Source organism: Vanrija albida (genome assembly GCF_041260175.1).
Source record: "Vanrija albida strain AlHP1 chromosome Unknown contig_6, whole genome shotgun sequence".
In the NCBI taxonomy this organism is placed as follows: domain Eukaryota; kingdom Fungi; phylum Basidiomycota; class Tremellomycetes; order Trichosporonales; family Trichosporonaceae; genus Vanrija; species Vanrija albida.
The window spans coordinates 1,303,957-1,320,420 of NW_027191425.1; the positions used below are offsets into that span (position 1 = coordinate 1,303,957).

The 16,464-nt window shown below is 65.5% G+C and overlaps 6 protein-coding genes across 6 annotated transcripts; 2 read left to right on the plus strand and 4 right to left on the minus strand.

The window, feature by feature from the left end:
• Positions 1 to 317: 317 nt before the first annotated feature.
• COX6A (Cytochrome c oxidase subunit 6A) lies at positions 318 to 983 on the minus strand (the record flags this gene model as incomplete). The annotated part of the gene is made up of 5 exons (XM_069356289.1): positions 318 to 350; positions 401 to 443; positions 489 to 635; positions 694 to 721; positions 869 to 983. The coding sequence occupies 5 exons, from the start codon at positions 981 to 983 to the stop codon at positions 318 to 320; spliced, it is 366 nt and encodes a 121-aa protein (XP_069206130.1).
• A 469-nt stretch (positions 984 to 1,452) lies between these two features.
• Positions 1,453 to 3,658, plus strand: SEC63 (secretory subunit; the record flags this gene model as incomplete). Its single annotated transcript, XM_069356290.1, has 3 exons — positions 1,453 to 1,567; positions 1,642 to 1,915; positions 1,951 to 3,658. 3 exons carry the CDS (start codon positions 1,453 to 1,455, stop codon positions 3,656 to 3,658), a joined length of 2,097 nt encoding a protein of 698 aa, XP_069206131.1.
• A 433-nt stretch (positions 3,659 to 4,091) lies between these two features.
• Q8F55_007877 (uncharacterized protein) lies at positions 4,092 to 6,148 on the minus strand (the record flags this gene model as incomplete). Its single annotated transcript, XM_069356291.1, has 3 exons — positions 4,092 to 4,103; positions 4,156 to 5,293; positions 5,334 to 6,148. 3 exons carry the CDS (start codon positions 6,146 to 6,148, stop codon positions 4,092 to 4,094), a joined length of 1,965 nt encoding a protein of 654 aa, XP_069206132.1.
• A 1,129-nt stretch (positions 6,149 to 7,277) lies between these two features.
• Positions 7,278 to 8,663, minus strand: Q8F55_007878 (uncharacterized protein; the record flags this gene model as incomplete). Its single annotated transcript, XM_069356292.1, has 5 exons — positions 7,278 to 7,490; positions 7,597 to 7,892; positions 7,951 to 8,110; positions 8,143 to 8,271; positions 8,304 to 8,663. 5 exons carry the CDS (start codon positions 8,661 to 8,663, stop codon positions 7,278 to 7,280), a joined length of 1,158 nt encoding a protein of 385 aa, XP_069206133.1.
• Positions 8,664 to 8,827: 164 nt separating this feature from the next.
• Positions 8,828 to 9,576, plus strand: Q8F55_007879 (uncharacterized protein; the record flags this gene model as incomplete). The annotated part of the gene is made up of 2 exons (XM_069356293.1): positions 8,828 to 9,055; positions 9,148 to 9,576. The coding sequence occupies 2 exons, from the start codon at positions 8,828 to 8,830 to the stop codon at positions 9,574 to 9,576; spliced, it is 657 nt and encodes a 218-aa protein (XP_069206134.1).
• Positions 9,577 to 9,930: 354 nt separating this feature from the next.
• Positions 9,931 to 15,675, minus strand: Q8F55_007880 (uncharacterized protein; the record flags this gene model as incomplete). Its single annotated transcript, XM_069356294.1, has 3 exons — positions 9,931 to 12,144; positions 12,191 to 15,421; positions 15,511 to 15,675. The coding sequence occupies 3 exons, from the start codon at positions 15,673 to 15,675 to the stop codon at positions 9,931 to 9,933; spliced, it is 5,610 nt and encodes a 1,869-aa protein (XP_069206135.1).
• Between the last annotated feature and the right edge of the window lie 789 nt (positions 15,676 to 16,464).

The window sequence follows — 16,464 nt, forward strand, 5'->3', positions numbered from 1 at the left end:
CTCGCCCCGCGCACGGAAAGCAGTAGCAGTAGCAGCAGTAGCGCAGTAGTCATATACCCGAGTCAGCAGCTTGCATCAGTTACGTGCCACATGCATGGGTCGGAGAGAGGCAGGCGGTCACTGAGGCGGGTGCGGCAGCACCCGGCAACACGCGAGCCGTGACGCAACCCCCGCGATGCGACTTGTCCAGCCTCGTCCAACAACAGCACTGCCAGCAACAGCAACGCAGCCACCGCAGCGCCAGCAAAGAGCCACCCCCGCCGCCGCCACCACCCCGCAGCCTTTTATCCATGCATTCGATTAGCAGATTTTGTCGCTTAAGCGGCCTCGACCTCCTGGTTAACCTCGGGCTGCGGCTTGTCAGTAAACCTTCCTTGGCCACGCCCGCTCCTGCACTCACGTTGAAGAAGAGCGACTGCATGCCCCAAGGGAAGGGCTTGGTGCTGTTCCCGCGTCAGTACAGCGCTCCTCGCAACCGTTGAACCCACCGGATGTTGAGGTACTCGTACGCGGGGGGGTGGGGGAGCTGGCCGCCGTTCTCGTGCTTGAGGTGCTCGAGGTGGTGGTGGTGGTCGGCCTCGAGCTTGTACGCCCAGAACGAGCCGCCGATGATGGTGGGGATGCAGGCGAAGAACCTGGCCGTCAGTAAGGTGGCGCTCAGGCTCGGGAGCGTCGGGCATGGTCGGGACTCACGAGATGTTGCGCCAGAGGGCGGTGGTGTCTGCGGGGATGGTTAGCATTGCGCGGGGACGGGGGAAGAGGGCCTGCGGGAGGGGGCGGGCGTCGTAGAGTGGCAGGTCTGGTCGTGTCGTGTCGAGACGAGACGACCCGCCGGACTCGCTCCGCACTCAGGCAGCTGAGCACTAACCCTTGGCGTGGGCCTTGACGGCGGCGCGCTGGGCGACAAAGTCGTTGGCGGCGCCGGCCTCGGTGGCGAAGGTGCGGGCGGCGCGGACAGAGGTGCGGATAGCGGGGCGGATCATGGCGGCGGGTGAGGGAGAGTGGTGAGATGGGGGTTGGAGTCGATGAGAGCGTCGATGAGAGCGCCGTCGCTGGGCGCTGGGCTGCCAGTCGCGATTCCATCCGCCGCCTGCTGGTTGGTGGTTGCTGCTGGGTGGGTGACGGCGGGAACAAATCCACGTGGCGTGGGCGGGATTACGGTGATTCTGTCCAGTTGGCGGGTCGCGCATTCAGCCAGCACCTCAGGGCGCGCTTTGCCACGCGGGGAGGCGTACAGTGCGCTGTGGCTTGCTTGTCCGTCAGACAGACACGACACGCACGACGACACGCTGACCGGCCGACTGGCACCAGCAACCTCGGCGACTACCACGTCTACAACACTTGCCCGTCTCGTCAACTCCCCTTCTTCCAACTTCCACCGTTTCCTTTTTCCCTTCTCCTTTATCAAAACGACGCACGCGCGCAGAGCGCGCCCGCTGACTTTGCCCAATCATGCCCGGCATTTCGTACGACGACTCGGGCTCGCTCGCCTCCTACTTTGGCGTCACCACCCTCGCACTCCTCCTGCTTCCAGCCACCTGGTACACGCTCCGCCCAGCACCACGGGGTGAGTGTTGGCCACAGCAGCCGGCTCCGTGCCAGCTGGCCCTGGTTCATCAGGCGCGCCGCTGACTAGCCCAGATAAGCTCCACTCGCTCTGCGGCTGCTCAGAATGCGTGGCCAACAACAAGCGTAAGCGCAAGCTGCGGTCCGCCGCAAACTCGGGGCGCCTGGCCAAGCGCCTGCTCTTTGTCCTCGCGGGATGGGCAGTCTTTGCCTACCTCGCCTACGGCCTCTACCTTGCCGGCCCGGGCGTCGGCAACACGGTCTACAACCCCTTTGAGATCCTCGGCATCACAGACAGCGCAACGGAGAAGGAGATTAAGAAGCACTACAAGAAGCTCTCGCTCCAATTGTGCGTGTGGATGCTGTGGCTATGCTGACCCGCAGCCACCCTGACAAGATCAAGCTCGGAGAGAATGAGACCATGGCCGACGCAGAGGCCAAGTTTGTCGACCTTACCAAGGCCTACAAGTCGCTCACCGACGAGGGCATCCGCGAGAACCTCGTCAAGTACGGCAACCCCGACGGACCCCAGCAGCGCGAGGACAAGATTGCCATCCCCAAGTGGGTTGTCGAGGGCCAGAGCTCGGCCTGGGTCCTGCTCGCGTACGGTGTCGTTCTCGGCCTCGGCATCCCCTTCGTTGTCGGCCGCTGGTGGTTCCGCCAGCGCGCCCTTACCCGTGACGGCATCCTGAACGGCACCGCCGAGGCCTTCTTCCACCAGGTCCACGAGGACTCGGACGTTGTCAACCTCATCACTGTCCTGTCCACTGCCCACGAGTTCCGCCCCGCGCTCGAGGGCAAGCGCGGAGGGTCCAAGAAGCAGCGCAAGGAGCGTCAGGCCCGCATCGAGGAGCTGGAAAAGACGATTGAGGAGAAGCGCGAGGAGCTGCTGGTCGAGGAGAGCCCGACCATCCGCAACGACTCGCGCGCTACTGTCACTACTGCCGTCGCGCGCCGTGCGCGTGCGCTTCTCTGGGCCCACCTCCTCCGCATCGAGCTCGAGCCCGAGCTCCAGGAGGAGCAGCTCGCCATTATCCGCCTCCTTCCCCCTCTCCTCAACGGCCTCACCAACATCGCCCTCGCTCACAACTGGCTCAAGGCGTCGCTCGCGTGCTACCAGCTCCAGGCGGGCCTTGTCCAGGCCGTTCCCGTCGGCACCTCGCCTCTCGCAGAACTGCCTGGCATCTCACTCAAGGATGCTCAGGAACTGGCCATCACTAAGGACGCCGAGGGACGCCGCTGGCTCGAGCGTTACATCAAGGCCGATGTCCCCGGTCACGATGAGGCCAACAAGATCGCCAAGAAGACGCTGAAGCTTGACGTTGTGAGCGCCGAGTTCAAGGTTACTGGCGAGAAGAGCGTCACTCCCGGCGCCATTGTCAACCTCGTCACCAAGCTCCGTTTCGTTTACCCCAACACCGTCCCCGCCACCAACGGCACTGCGATCCGCGGCGACTCGGTCGAGGCTGTCGAGGGCGCCGTCGAGCCCAAGGAGGGAGAATTGGATGAGAAGAAGGAGCTCAAGGAGAAGCTCGCTATTGTTGACGAGAAGAAGCCCGCGCCCAAGAAGAACGGCAAGGCGCCCAAACCCACCCCCCAGGGCTACGCCCACGCTCCCCACTGGCCAGCAGACCGCAAGGCGCAGTACTACGTCCTGCTGGGCGACTCGAAGCTCGACAAGGTCATTGTCCAGCCCATGCGCGTTGCCGACATCCCTCTCCCCAATGCCGACGGCACACCATCCGAGCCCAAGGAGTACAGCCTGCAGTTCCAGGCACCCCCATCGGCCAACCTGTACTCGTTTGTGCAGCACTTCTCGAGCGACACGTTTGTCGGCGCCGACGTTGCGCGCCCCATCATGCTGCGCGTCGAGGAGTCGACCGAGGAGGAGAGTGACGACGACGACATTTCCGAGCCAGAGGAGGACTCGCTCGCCGGCCAGATGGCGCTGATGCGCGGCGAGAAGGTCAAGCCGTCAGGAGTGCACGGCGGCGGAGACGAGAGCGAGTATGAGACGGACACTTCAAGTGACGAGGAGGGCCCGCGCCGCGGCCGTGCGATCAATGAGGATACCGACAGCGATGAGGACTAGTCTGTCTGATTGCTCCGTGTCCACCCCATTCCCTTGCAACCACCAGTACACACAGTAGCCCCCCCTTGTTAAATACATTGCATCGCGCGTCCCGCTCGGCAAGCGTCACTTGTCATGGATACCCTAATGCCTGGCGATACCAGATCATCCCATGCATTCATCTGCAAACAGTCGGGGAGAGGACGGGGGCTGGGGGATTGTGGCGAGTAGGCTCGGCGGACGAGGTGTGTCGAGTGGGCTCAGTGGAAGGTGTGTCGTGTCATCAGCGTCAGCTGCCACGTCGAATGTGCCACTCCACCGCCCGTCACAGATTCGGTACATTGACTATGGACAAACAGGGATGGGGGAGAAGTAGATACACAGACATCGGCGAGACAACTATCGCCGGGACCAACGGAGGGGAGTCATAATGAGCTGCCGCTGACGCGACGGCCTAGGCCGCGCGCTGCGGCAGTGTGAGCATAGCCGGCCTTCCCATGCCCTCCGCCTCGACTTACCCTTGCGCCACAGCCATGAGCAAACAGACCGAGTCCGCCGCCACACGGCTTCTTGCGGTGCTGCGCGTGTTTCTTGAGCGGCTCGTTCTTGGCTCGCCTGTGCTCGTGCTTGCCCCATCCGCTGCAGCCCTTCTTCTTCGTCTTCAGGCGCTGTGTCTCGACGTCCTGGGCGTGCTCCTCGGCACGGAGGTAGGACGAGAAGGACGCGTCCGTGCCGTCATCCTCGATGTACTCGAGGAAGTCGGAGGCCGCTCTGAGAGCATTGTCGAGCCCGCGGCGCGCTTGTCTTAGGGTGGCATAGCCACGCGCCTGGAAGTCGACGGCAGCCTGGACGACACGGTCACAGCGGCCATTGGCGCAGGCTAGGTTGTGGACCTGTTGCTGGATGCTCTCGCCAGCGTCGGGCGAGGTAGGACTAGCCCGCAGCCTCGCTGCTGCATCGTTGATGATGCCTAGAACCTGGACCTGGCCCTGCTGGAAGAGGTCGTACGCCATGGCACTTGCCGCGCGGAGCTGCTGGTAATCGAACTCGACCTCGTCGCGGATGGCCGTGTAGACGTGTGACGTCAGCGCCGTGACGATGTCAAGGCCCCAGGTGATGTAGTCGGACATGAGGATGAGCGAGCGGGCAAGGTTCTCTGCAACGGCACTGTCGGCGTGAGGGGTGGGTGATTCAGACGGCTTCTCCGTCTCCTCGGCGCTTGCTGTCACTGCCAAGTCCTTGGGCTCTGGGACGGCCAACTCGCCGACCTTGTTCCTCGACCAGTGATACGTCTTTGAGATACGGTTCATCTTGAGCTCGGTCGCTGAGGGCTCCTTGACTGTGGCAGGCATGTTGGGCGCGTTGGTTGGCGCCTCGATTGGCTTGGGAGTTTCCGCGGAGAGGGCGGAGAGGGCGTGGAGGACAATCGAGAGATTTGGGGTCCGAATCCAGTTGACGCTGCTCTCTGTGGGGACGGCAGTCTCCACTGGGGGCGGCGTTGGGGGTGGTGCTGGCGCAACGTCGGGGATAGCCACTGGAACTTGCAGGCCCAGGCCTCTGAGGGCAGGCGACAGGGCGTCGGTGACGAGCTCTGCGAAGCGCATGGGGCCGAGCTCGAGGACAAGGAAGATGCCAAAGACGACGAACATCATGGACCTAGGGAAGGGTTAGCTCCGCTGCCGGTGGTCGAACGCACCATGATCCGCGTCTGACGGGAGGGTTGGGGTGGGCAGAATGAGGCCGAAAGGAAGTGCCAACGTCAGCGACGTTGGCAGTGGTGCTTGGGTTGGAGGTCTCAGCCTTGGTGATGGAGATGCCGGCCTTGGTAGCCTTGGTCTCACGGGAGCTGCCGCCCTCAGACTTGAAGTCGGTATCCTTGCCCGCGCCCTTGTCGTCGTTGTTGTCCTCGTGCTCCTCGAGCAGGGGCTTGCCGTCGACGACAGGCTCCCAGAGGGTGCTGCCACGGGTGGGCTCAGTGTTAGGAACCGAGCGAATGTTGGCGAGCGAGTGACTGGGCGTGTTCATGACGGTGCTGGCACTTGCGCCCGTCATGAAGCTCGCGCTGGCGCTGTTCGGGTCGGGGAAGATGAACGAGCGCTGGAATGCCGACGCCGTGTCGTCGAGGCTACCGAGTAGCGGGGTCTCGAGGTCGACGCTCGCGTCGTCCGGGTCGGCGTCGTCCGTGTCCGTCTCGGCGGGGCGCTCGCTCCCGCCGTCAGAGCTCAGAGCCCACGGCTCCTGGCCGTCGTCGGACGCGACTTCAGACGGCTCGTTGCTCGAGCGGCCGAGCTCGCTGATCGTGCTGCTGCCGAGGGCTGACGAGCCAGAGCCGGGCGCGCGGCGGGGCCGCACCTCGAGCCACGACGCGTCGAGGTCGGACGACGAGATACTGAGCGCGAGGTCGGGGTCGGCGTCGTCGCCCGCGACCGACGAGCCCGACTCTGACGGCGGCGGCGACACGCGCGCCGTGACGGTATCGCCGCGCCTGCGAGGCTGGGGGTGGGCTGTCATGGGCTGTGGTGGTGGTGGGTAGGAGCTGGCGCTCGGAGCTATGGCAGTGTCAGCTGCCCACTGGCGGCAGTACTCGGACATGTTGGGTGGGGAAGGTGTCGAGTGAGAGGGGGAAATCAGAAGTGGTGTAGGGCGTGTTGGCGGCAGAGGGGAGGGTACGTACCCTTGCAAGGGGCGGTTGTTCAACGAGCGGGTTGGAAACTTGACGACGGACGAGTGGAGGGCGCAATGCACTGCGGGTGCTGCGAGTGATGGAGGTGAGCGTGGGTGAGGTGTGCCGGTGTGCTGCGCTGCGCCATCTGCGCAGGGCAGGCGACGCATTGGGCCAGGATCGACGACTCACCTGGCGGTGCGCGGTGCGCGGTGCGGGGACAACGAGTGTGGGGGAGGGAGGCGCGTCAGTCAGTGGGTGGCGACAACGGCGAGCGGGATCGCGAGTGACGTCGTCGGCAGCGGTGGCGGCGGCGGCGGCGGCGTCGGTGCTGGGCGCGGGGCAAGAGTGGTTGGTGCAGTGTAGGGCGAGGAAGTGAGCGGCGTGGGTGTGCTGTGGCTTATGGACGACTGTGCAGTTGTCAGTCAGCGTCGGCGTCGTCTTGTGGGGGGAAGGTGTAGGCGAGCGGGCGAGCGACGGGGGGGTGTAGGTGGGGGGAACGGGTTGATAGCCGCTTGCGGCGGTCACGGGGCCGTTCAACTGGCTGATGCTATAACTCAACGACACGTACGTTTGCGCCGGCTCAACGTGGCGGGGCTGGCGTGTCGCGCCTGCACGGGTCTGGCAGTGTGCTGCTGGCGAGTGCAATGCAGAGTCGTGCAAGAACGTTGTGCAACTCGTATCGCACACGGGAGACGCGCGCGGCATTCACTTATCGCAGTTCACACGTTACCCCGAGGGTAGATTCGCCACCGCGTCGCGTCGTCGGCCCCGGGCATCGCAGCGCACCGACGACGCCACCCACGGCTCTGGGGGCATCGCGCCCGTCTATACATGCTATACAGTGCTCATCTACATACAAACCGCTCGCTTTATCCCACCTGAACCCCCTCGCCCCGGTCGACGCACTTCGTCATTGCCACCCAGCTTGACGACTGGGCGGACTGGGCCGGTCCGGACGGGGCCCCGGACGGTGCCTCATCTCCGCCTTGCCGCCTCCGTGTCGCGTTCAAGCTCGACCTGGTGGGCGCGCATGATGGCGTGGATCGCGCGGTTGTCGGGCCTGCCATCAGGCAGCGTCTGCCCGAGCGTGCCGAGCGCGGGCCGGCCAGTGATGTATCCTGCGGAGCGCGCAGCGGTGACCTCGTCGTCCCGTGGCGGTGGCACAACGTCGAAGAGGGCTGTCCCGTCCTGCGTTGTCAGCTGGCATCCGAACGCTTCCCAGCTCACGGTATCGACTACGGCCCAGACACCGGAAGGCTAAGCGTCAGCATGCATACCCCACCCACCGACGTACCGAAACCCGGCTCTTGACCACCTCGACAACGAGCCGGAGGCCTGGCTTGCCCGCGCGCTCGCGCTCGCCCTCGTCCGCGAGCCCGAAGACGCGCGCCGTGTCCTGTAACAGCAGCTCGACGTCGCACGCGAAGGGTAGGGAAGCGCCGAGGGCCGGCTTGACCGTGGTCGCGGTGAACACGCTGTTGGGGTTGGTCGGCACGCTGGACGCCGTGGCGTTGACGACGAGGGCGACGAGGCCGCGGGTGTGGGCGAGGGCTGACAGGGCCTCGAGCGCGGCGACCATGGTGGCGTGCCCTGCGAGAATCAGCATCCAGCTTGGCGGCACGCGGTAGCCGTCCCATTCTAGACCCACCCTCTGCGCTCGACCCCATCAGCCCGTCGCGGAACAGGGCCGGCGCATTGTCGAGCACGACGACCCCGGCCCCCACTTGGCCCAGGACGTCGAGCAGCGCGTCGGGCGCGAACACGCGGGAAACCGTCAGCCTGTCGAGCACGGCACTGGCCTCATCGCCCTGTGGTCAGCTCGGCCCCACGGTAAACCCACCTCAACGCCGTAAGCCGCGAGCACGGCGGCCGCGCGCGCCGCGTTGAACCCGCCCTCCGTGTCGAGCCAGTGCGCTGCGGCCGCCGAGTCGGCCAAGAGCACGCGCAGGGCGGCGTGCAGCGCGAGGAGCTGGGGTCAGCGGGGCCGTGGGCAACACGCACAGTCTTGCCCACGCGCGGGGGGCCAGCGAGCTGGATCACGCCGGCGGTGAAGGGGGAGAGGAGGTCGTCGAGCCCGGCGGCGCCGAACCCCGCGAACGAGCTGGGTTTCGGCGCGCGGGCCTCGCTCCCGCGGTGCACGGCCGGCGCCGTGTGCGCGAGGCACAGCGCGGCGAGCTCGGACAGGAGCTCGCCGTCGCCGTCCTCGAGGAAGCCTGACAGCACGCCCCGCGGCGTGAGCAGCACATGCTCTGTCGTCTTGACGCCGTGCGGGTCTGCATCAGCGGCGTCGGCGCGCGGCGCACCTAGCTGGGGGAGGAGGGGCGCGAGATGCGGCGGGAGGGGGAGGCGCTTGAGGAGCATGCGTGGTGGGTGGTGTCAACAGCGCAACACCGGCCCAGTCAACCTCCACCCGGCGAAATAGCCCGCGCCTCCACACCAAACCCAACAACAGGCCAACCCTCTCGTCCTCCTTTCCACCCTTCCCACCTTAAACCCTCCATCCCCAAACAACGACCGCCAGCCCGATGGCCGCCCGCCAGTACGACGTCTTCAACCCCTCGGCCCTTCCGACCGCCTCGCTGGGCCGGCGCGGCCTGCGCCCCGCGCCCCGCGCGGGAGGCCTCGACGCCGCCGACGCAAAGCGCACGCCCGACGCCGAGCTGGACCGCGTGTACGACGAGTGGAACGTGCGCATCGACAAGGAGGTCAAGGCGGTCGCTTCGGGCCTGGGCGAGCTGGTCGCGCTGGCGGATGTGAGTGCCGAGCCCGAGGGCGAGGCGGCGGGGCGGAGTGGTTCCCCCTCCCCTCCCCTCCCCTCTTCCATCTCCCTCTGCTGACCCCCCAGATATCCCCCAACCCCCACCCCGATGCCGACACGCTCCCGCCCCTGCACTTGAAGCTGAAAACCGCGGCGCTCATCCGCGCGGCGCAGACGCTGCGCGACACGGCGCACGAGCTGCGCCTCGCCCTCCTGCTCGGCGAGGACAGCCTCGCCGCGATGCGGCGCGACGCCGAGGCTGCCGCGCTGCGGCGCGAGGCGGACCAGCTCAGGCGCGCCGTCGCGGCAGAGTTTGCGGGCATGCGCGGCGGGGCGGATGGCGCGGTGTTTGGCGAGGGCGAGGGCGGCGGCAAGGAGCTGGAGGGGGTGGTCGACGCCGACGACGGGGCGGAGGGGGAAAAGCCTGATGCCCCCGCCCCCGCCCCCGACGCGCAGATGGACGTGGATGCCGCCGATGACGACGACGACGAGGACGACTTTGAGGAGGTGGCATGAGGCGTGGTGCCGATTGCCTCGTCCACGCCGACTGCCTCGCGCCGACTGACTCCCGCGGTGACCACCGCGTCCACCGCGACCACCGCACCCACGCCCACCCGTTGTACACTACTTGCATCCACGCACAATGCATCGCATACTCTGCCGACTCGCAGCCTGCTCATGTTCACTTCTCGCTCATCGCTCGCTCGCTCGCCAGCCCCCTCGCCCTGCGGGCTCGCGGGCTCGCGCTCCCTCACGTGCACAGCATGCATCACACACCGCGCACTCCACACAAACGACAAACAGGTATATATGCCAAGACTCGCCCCTCGTACAGTCATACTCCTCTCGTACAATACTACTAACCTACACTCAGTCCTCTCCTTCGTGGAACGGCCACGCAACAGCAAGGCGTGGCGGAGCACCGTCCACCTTGCCAATGCCCCCGTCGGCCCACCACTCATCATACTCCTTTTGCGCGTCCTCAAGCTCCGCGAGCATGCGGATCGCGTACGCGTGAAGACGCTTCGGGTAGCCCGGGTCGATGATCGCAGCGTTTCTCGTCAGCTTGGCGAGCGTGTCGGCGCCAAGCGCGTCGAGGGCATTCGCCGCAGGCGGCGGCAGCAGCGACGAGCGCTTCGAGAACGAGTGCGACATGTGCGGCGACGTCGGCGCACTTGGCGGCTGCGAGTTGCGACGCGGCGAGCCCGGCGCAGGCGTCGGGTCGAATGTGTCACTTCTGGGCGAAGCAGTGGGCAGCTCAAACTCGAACGCAAACTGGGCCTTGTTGGCAAGGCCGGCGTGCTCGGGCTTGGCAGACGCCGGCGTCGTGATGTGCGGCGGCGGCGCCTTTCTAGCCCGCGGCGGCGACGGGCCAGCCGAGGGCGTCGTGCTCGGCCCCGACTCGGATGACGAGTTGGACGAGGGCACAGGCGACGACTCGGAAGACGGCAGCGGGCTCGGCGCAAGCAGCGGGCTGTTGTCAAGCTTTGCTGGTCTCGACAGCGGCGAGCTCTGGTTCGGCGAATGCGGCGAGTGGGGCGAGTGCAGGTTCGCGGGCGGCAACAGTGGCGACGCGAGCACGGGCGAGTTGTCCGAGAGCGACGGCGACGGCGTCGCGGTCGGCGAGTTCTTCTTGCTCTTCTTGCCCTGCTTGCCCTCCTTGGGCGGCGCGAGCTTGCCGTCCTTGCCGTCTTTGCCAGGCTTGCCGCCCAGGCGCTTCCACCACGAAGCAGCCTTGGGCGCAGCCACCTCCTTCTCCTCGGGAACCAGGCCAAGGCCCATCAGCTTCTCCGACCGGCTGACCGTCTGCGGCGAGTCGGTCACCATGGTAATCGTGCTGCGGCTGCGAGGGAAGCCCGGGTTGGTAGGCGTGCGGGGCGGCTCCTTGTCGTCGACTTCGGACATGGGCCTGGGCTCGAGCTCGTCGTAGCGCTTCTTGATGCGGTCGAGGCGGGTCTGGAGCAGGCCAACAGACTCAAGCTCAACGTTGTAGGATGGTCCGTCCGCCTCGGTCGTGTGAAGGTGACCAAGACGGAAGACGACCAGACGGAGGACGTACGAGCGGACAGACTGAGACCAGAAGAGCAAGAGACGCTCAAACAGGTCTCTCTTCAGCAGAATGTCGATGCACAGTTCTCTGCGGTCCTCGGGCTTGGCCGTGAGGATCTCCCAGTGGGTGAAGACAAACGCAATGACCTTGACGAGCGTGAGGGCGTGCTCGGCCTGGTTGAGGATCGTTCGCACAAGTCCAATGAGGTAGGGCACATCGAGCGGCGAGATGGTGCCGCCAACAACCACGGGGTCGACGATGCCGTCGAGCAGGTCAAACAGACAGAAGACGCCCTTGGGGGCGTACAGGCTCGTCTTGGTGATTAAGCTCTTGGTCCACACGTCGATCATGTCGCCCCATAGTTGCGTACCCTCGCACTCGATTACGCGGCCGTCGACGCACGGGATCATGACCAGCGACGAAGTAAACGTCCAGAGCGTCTCGACCAACCGTCTGTTGGCAGTCTCGAGCACGGCGGGCTTGGAGCTGCTGCGGAAGCCGGCCGACTCGGTGGCGTCAAACTGTTGGGCCGAAGAAGACGTCGTGACGGCGTTGACAGAGCCAAGAATGTACGAGTGGCACTTCTTGGCAAAGATTGTCGCAAGGTGGGCGTAGCCGGGGGCGCGCAGCAAGACATATGCCGGCACCGGCTTGCCCTGGGCCTGGTAGTACTCGACCACAGGAGCAAGGTAGAGGGCAAGCTGGCGATGGTACGAGCGGTAGAACGCCGGGAACAGCTCCGAGTCGTCCGACTGCCAGCGACGAAGCCAGTTGCCGGGCTGGAAGTGGAATGCGTCCTTCTCGGCCGCTGTTTCAAAGACAGGGACGTGGGTCGTGAGCCTGCGGGTGTAGGCGTTCGAGTTGTCAAAGCACAGCGGCTGCAGGTGAGCCGGGTAGGTCGGGCGCGCCTCGGCGGGGATGTTCGTCTGGCCGGCGAGGACGGGGCGAGTGAAGCGCATGAGTGCGCCGCGTGGGGGGTGGAGCACGCCCGTAAGCTGGGCACCGACGTGAGGGACACGGAAGAATGCAAATGCCTAGAAAGTTAGCCAAACGTCGCACCAACATTGCTCTTCTACTCACCAGGAAACGGCCGCTGAACAGCAGCGTGTTATGGAAGACACCCTTGGCACCCAGCTTGTCCATGACAAAGTTCATGACGCGCATGGTCAGCTGCACAAAGGCGTCCGTGTGCATACGCGAGACGTCGAGGGCAGCAGCTGAAAGGCACGAGCTCTCGAGGATCGATGCGAGACCCTCAAGGCATGCGCCACGCTCGTTTGCAGGCTGCTCGACGCGCAGTTCAAACAGGAGCGCGTCAGCCCACTCGAAGCAGACGTCACGGAGCTCGCGGTTGGCCTTCTCGTCGCGCTCATCGTACGTGCGCTTGTCGACCTCGGCAAGGAAGGGCAACAGCTCGTTGCGAATGATGATAGAACGCTCGGCGCCACCTCCCTGCATCGGGTAGCGGAAGTTGTCGAGAGCGTTCTCGAGCTCTTGCGTAATCGCTGGCGTGGAGATGCTGGGGTCGGGGATGATGGGGGCCGACTGGTGAACCAGGACGCGAACGCTCTCGCGAGCCTTGAACGGTGCCTTCATCGGGGGCAGCTGGGCAGGCTCCGTCGGGTCAAGCGACTCCTTTGGCGGCTTGGCCGGGTTGTCGATCCTCGCACGAGTCTTCTTGAGCACGGGCGGGGCAGGGAGGGGCGCCACAGGAGCGGCAGAGATCGGCGCTTGAACGGGAACGGCAGCAGGCGTAGGTGTGGGCGCGAAAGGAGCTCCGAGGCCGACCAAAGGAGCACCGAGCTCGATGGGAGGCTCAAGAACCTGGGGAGCCTTGTCAAGCGTGGTCTTCGTTGTTTCAGAGCCATACGGCGGCAGGCCCATGAAAGCAGAGTGCGCGTCTTCGGGCGTGCGCGGGGGCGAAGGCGAGCTCGTCTCGTGGGTTGAGCTGCTCCCTGAAGGAGTCCTCTCGTGCCCGCTGGATCTGCCCGATGGGTGTGTGGACGCAGAGTCGGTGTCTGAAACAGACAGGGCCGGACCGAGGGATGAAGTCGATGACTTGAAGTCGGAAGCCGACGTGCTGAGCTCTGGGGCAGACGAGAGGAGAGGGGCAGAGGAGGAGCTGGGGGAGAACAGCTTCATCATCTGAGGCGTGACCCACGACTCATCGTGAGCGTGGGCGCGCCAGGGGTCCTCCTGGCCCGAGCCAGGCCCGTCAAACGACTGGGAACGGCGGCGCTCAGCACGGAGGGCACGCTCAGCCTCGGTACGAGGGGCCTGCAGGCGGTCGGTGTTGATCGAACGCGAACGCGTGGGCGACTGAGTGTTGGGCGAGCTAAGATCGAGCGAGCCGCGGCGTGACCGGGGTGACGGTTTGCGAGGGGTCGTTGGCGAGCTGAGGTTGATCGCGTCAAAGCCCATGTCAAAGCTCAAGTCGAGGTCTGGCAGCTGCAAGAGGTGCAGTGATCTGGACGGCTTGATGGGCGACCAGTCGTTGCCTTCGGGTCCGGGCGAAGGGGTGGGAGACCAATCGGCGGGCGACTCCTTTGACGGCGACCACTGAGGCGACGACTGCTGCCTGGACGACGACGAGACCTCTGCGACCTGGCGGACGGTCGAAGCCGAGCCGGTAGAGCGAGCACCATCCGAGCCCGAAGGGCTGACCGACGGCTGGGGCAGCTCTGGTGTCGCAGTGATGGGCGTAGCATTGAGCAGGGCGTTGACAGGCGACTGGCGATAGCTGTGGAACGAACGAGGCGAGCCCTCTGGCGAGGGAACAGCTGGCAGCTCGCGGGAAGGAGCAAGCGCACGGGGGGTCACCTTGCCGCCGACACGCGGAGGTGAGGGCGGGCCGCTGTCCGAGGCCGAGCGCTGGAGATGGGGCGGGACGGGGAATGTCTTGCGGTCATTGGGCAGCGACGAGCCAGGCGACGAAGGGGTGCGGCTGCGGGACGACAGATTCGAGGCGGTGGTCGACGGGGTCGAGACGGTCGGCGTTGGGCGAAAGAGGTCGCTGATGGATGCGCGCGGTGCTGGCATGTCGGGGACGTCCTGTGCTTGCTGCGTCTCCTTGGGTTTTCCGCGGAAGAGCGCACGGAGCGCGCCCGAGCTCTTCTTTAGCGACAGAACCGGCGTCTTGCGGCCGTCAGCCACTGCCTCGCCTGTAGAGACGCCAAGTGAACGCTGCTGGAGAGCCTTCTGCTCCTTTGCTGCCTCCTTTGCGGCAGAATCTCTAAAGCCAAAGTTTAAGAGCTCTGTCGAAGGACGGCGAAGTAGGTCTGCAGAGCGGCGCGTCCTGAGGGTGGGCTGCTTTGGCGGCTCTGGTGCGGCGCGAGTGGTTCCAAACGGACGCAAAGACGTGGACTGGACGGGCGAGTGCTCCTGGGTATCCAACGGCGTTGGCGTCTTGCGACCGCCGCCGAAGCCGGTCGGGGTGAGGGACCGTAACATGTCGGCCGAGCGGCGTCCTCTCTTTGATCCATAGTCGGTCGACGTGGACGACGTCTCGACGGGGCGGTGCTCGACGTGGGGCTGGTTGGCCAGAGTCTTTGCTGGAACTGGAGGGGGGAGACCGGCATGGTTGATCGTGTGAGGCATGTTGCGCTGGGTGGGCGAGTGGTGGGACCCAAACTCGTCAATCCTGGCCCAGTCTCGACTCTTGCGCTCTGCGTCGGCGTCGGTACCACCCGTGTGGATGGGGGCGGGAGGTGACTTTTTGGTGCGAGGCTTGACGCGTGTTGCGGCGCTCGAGAACGGCCTGTCTGGCGAGTTTGAGGCCGAGCTCGAGGGGGTTTCTGGGAGCGGTCCTTGGGCCATAAGGGGCAGAGGAGGTGGCGGATCGGTGCGCACCTTGTCGATGGAGCGGACCGTGTTGTTGCGCGAGTCGTTTGATGTTCGGACGTCCCTGTAGGCGGCCGACTTTGCGGCGGTGGGGCTAGTGGACGTGGTCTGGCGCGACGACGCGTGGTCGAGCTGCTTCGAGTGGGGGGTGCGGAGGGCGCCTCCCGAGTGATTTGTCGACGAGCTAGAGGCCGTGTTGGTGCTAGCAATAGACCGGGAGGATCCTGAAACGCTACCACCCCAGTTGTTGCCAGCGTTTGAAACTGGGCCAGAGTGGGTAGTGCCAGTGGGTGCCTTGGGTGTGGTTACGCTCTTGATGCTGCCCTTTGCCGAACCCGTTTCTGTTGGGGAAGGAGTGGAGAAGAGCGAGCCGGCTGGCGACGAGTAGAGGTTGTAGCTGTGGACCGAGGAGGCGGCCGATGCAGGAGAAGCCCCACGTGCTATCGACTGAGCTTGAAGGGCATAGGCATGCTGCAGAGGGGATCAGTGCTGCTGGTTTACGGTTGGGCCGACCACCTTCCCTAGGCGGGTCGGGGGGACGGGCTGCAGACGCGACTCACCTCGTCGCTAATTGCTGTTCCCAGGATACCTGCTCCACCTCCGAGCTCGACCTGCTGCGAGCCGCTGAGAATGCGTCTCGATGAGCGCGACGGGGGGCGTGGGCGCGACGACGCGCTGGGGCCGCTAACGTTGCGCCTGGCGGGGACTGTTGGTGCGGTGGACATTGGGATGGGGCTGGGCTGCTGCAGTGGGGCGGGGTGGGGTGGGCAACACGATGGAGGAAGGGGGACGCAACGGCGAGTCCAGCAACACCGCCGCGGATGGAGGGAGGAGGTGGATAGATGACTGCTGGTGGGGCAAAAAGGGTGTGGGCCGGGGGGACAATGCAATGGCGGCGAGTGGGTGTGTGATGGAGTTGATTGTCGGTTGCGTGCACGCGACGGAGAAGGCGGGCGGGTGGTTGTGTCGGACGCGGTCCAACCGACAAGGTACGCACGCGAGGTCGCGATGATGCGCGATAGAGTTGGAGTGGGTGGGTGAGTGAGTGGGGGTGAGCAGCGCGACGAGGTCGGCGTCGGCGGGTGGGTGGGTTTGAGAGTGAGCAGTCGCGACGCGGTAGTTGACCCAGTAAGGGAAACGAGGTCGGTGCGAGGACAGGACAGGATGGCAGCGGCGGAGGCGGCGGCGGCGGCGGCAGGCGGCGTAGGGACAGATCGAGAGAGGCAAGCAAGGAGCAAGGGGGGCCGGGGCGGGGCGTATACGCGTCAGTGACAGTCCTGAGAGGAAAGCAGAGGGAAGGTGGTTTGCTTTTGCTTTGTCGCGCGACGCGGCAGGCCGACGGCGACTGGGACGACGCGTGCGAGAGACTCACGACTATGCTATCCTTGTGTGCGAGAGCAGAATGAACAACAGCGGGGTGGGGTGGGTGGGAGTACAAGGGCGTGTGCTCTGGGCCAGCCAGTGGGATGTGGGTGTGGGTGTGATGGGGGGGTGCACGACGCGGGGGGAGGTAG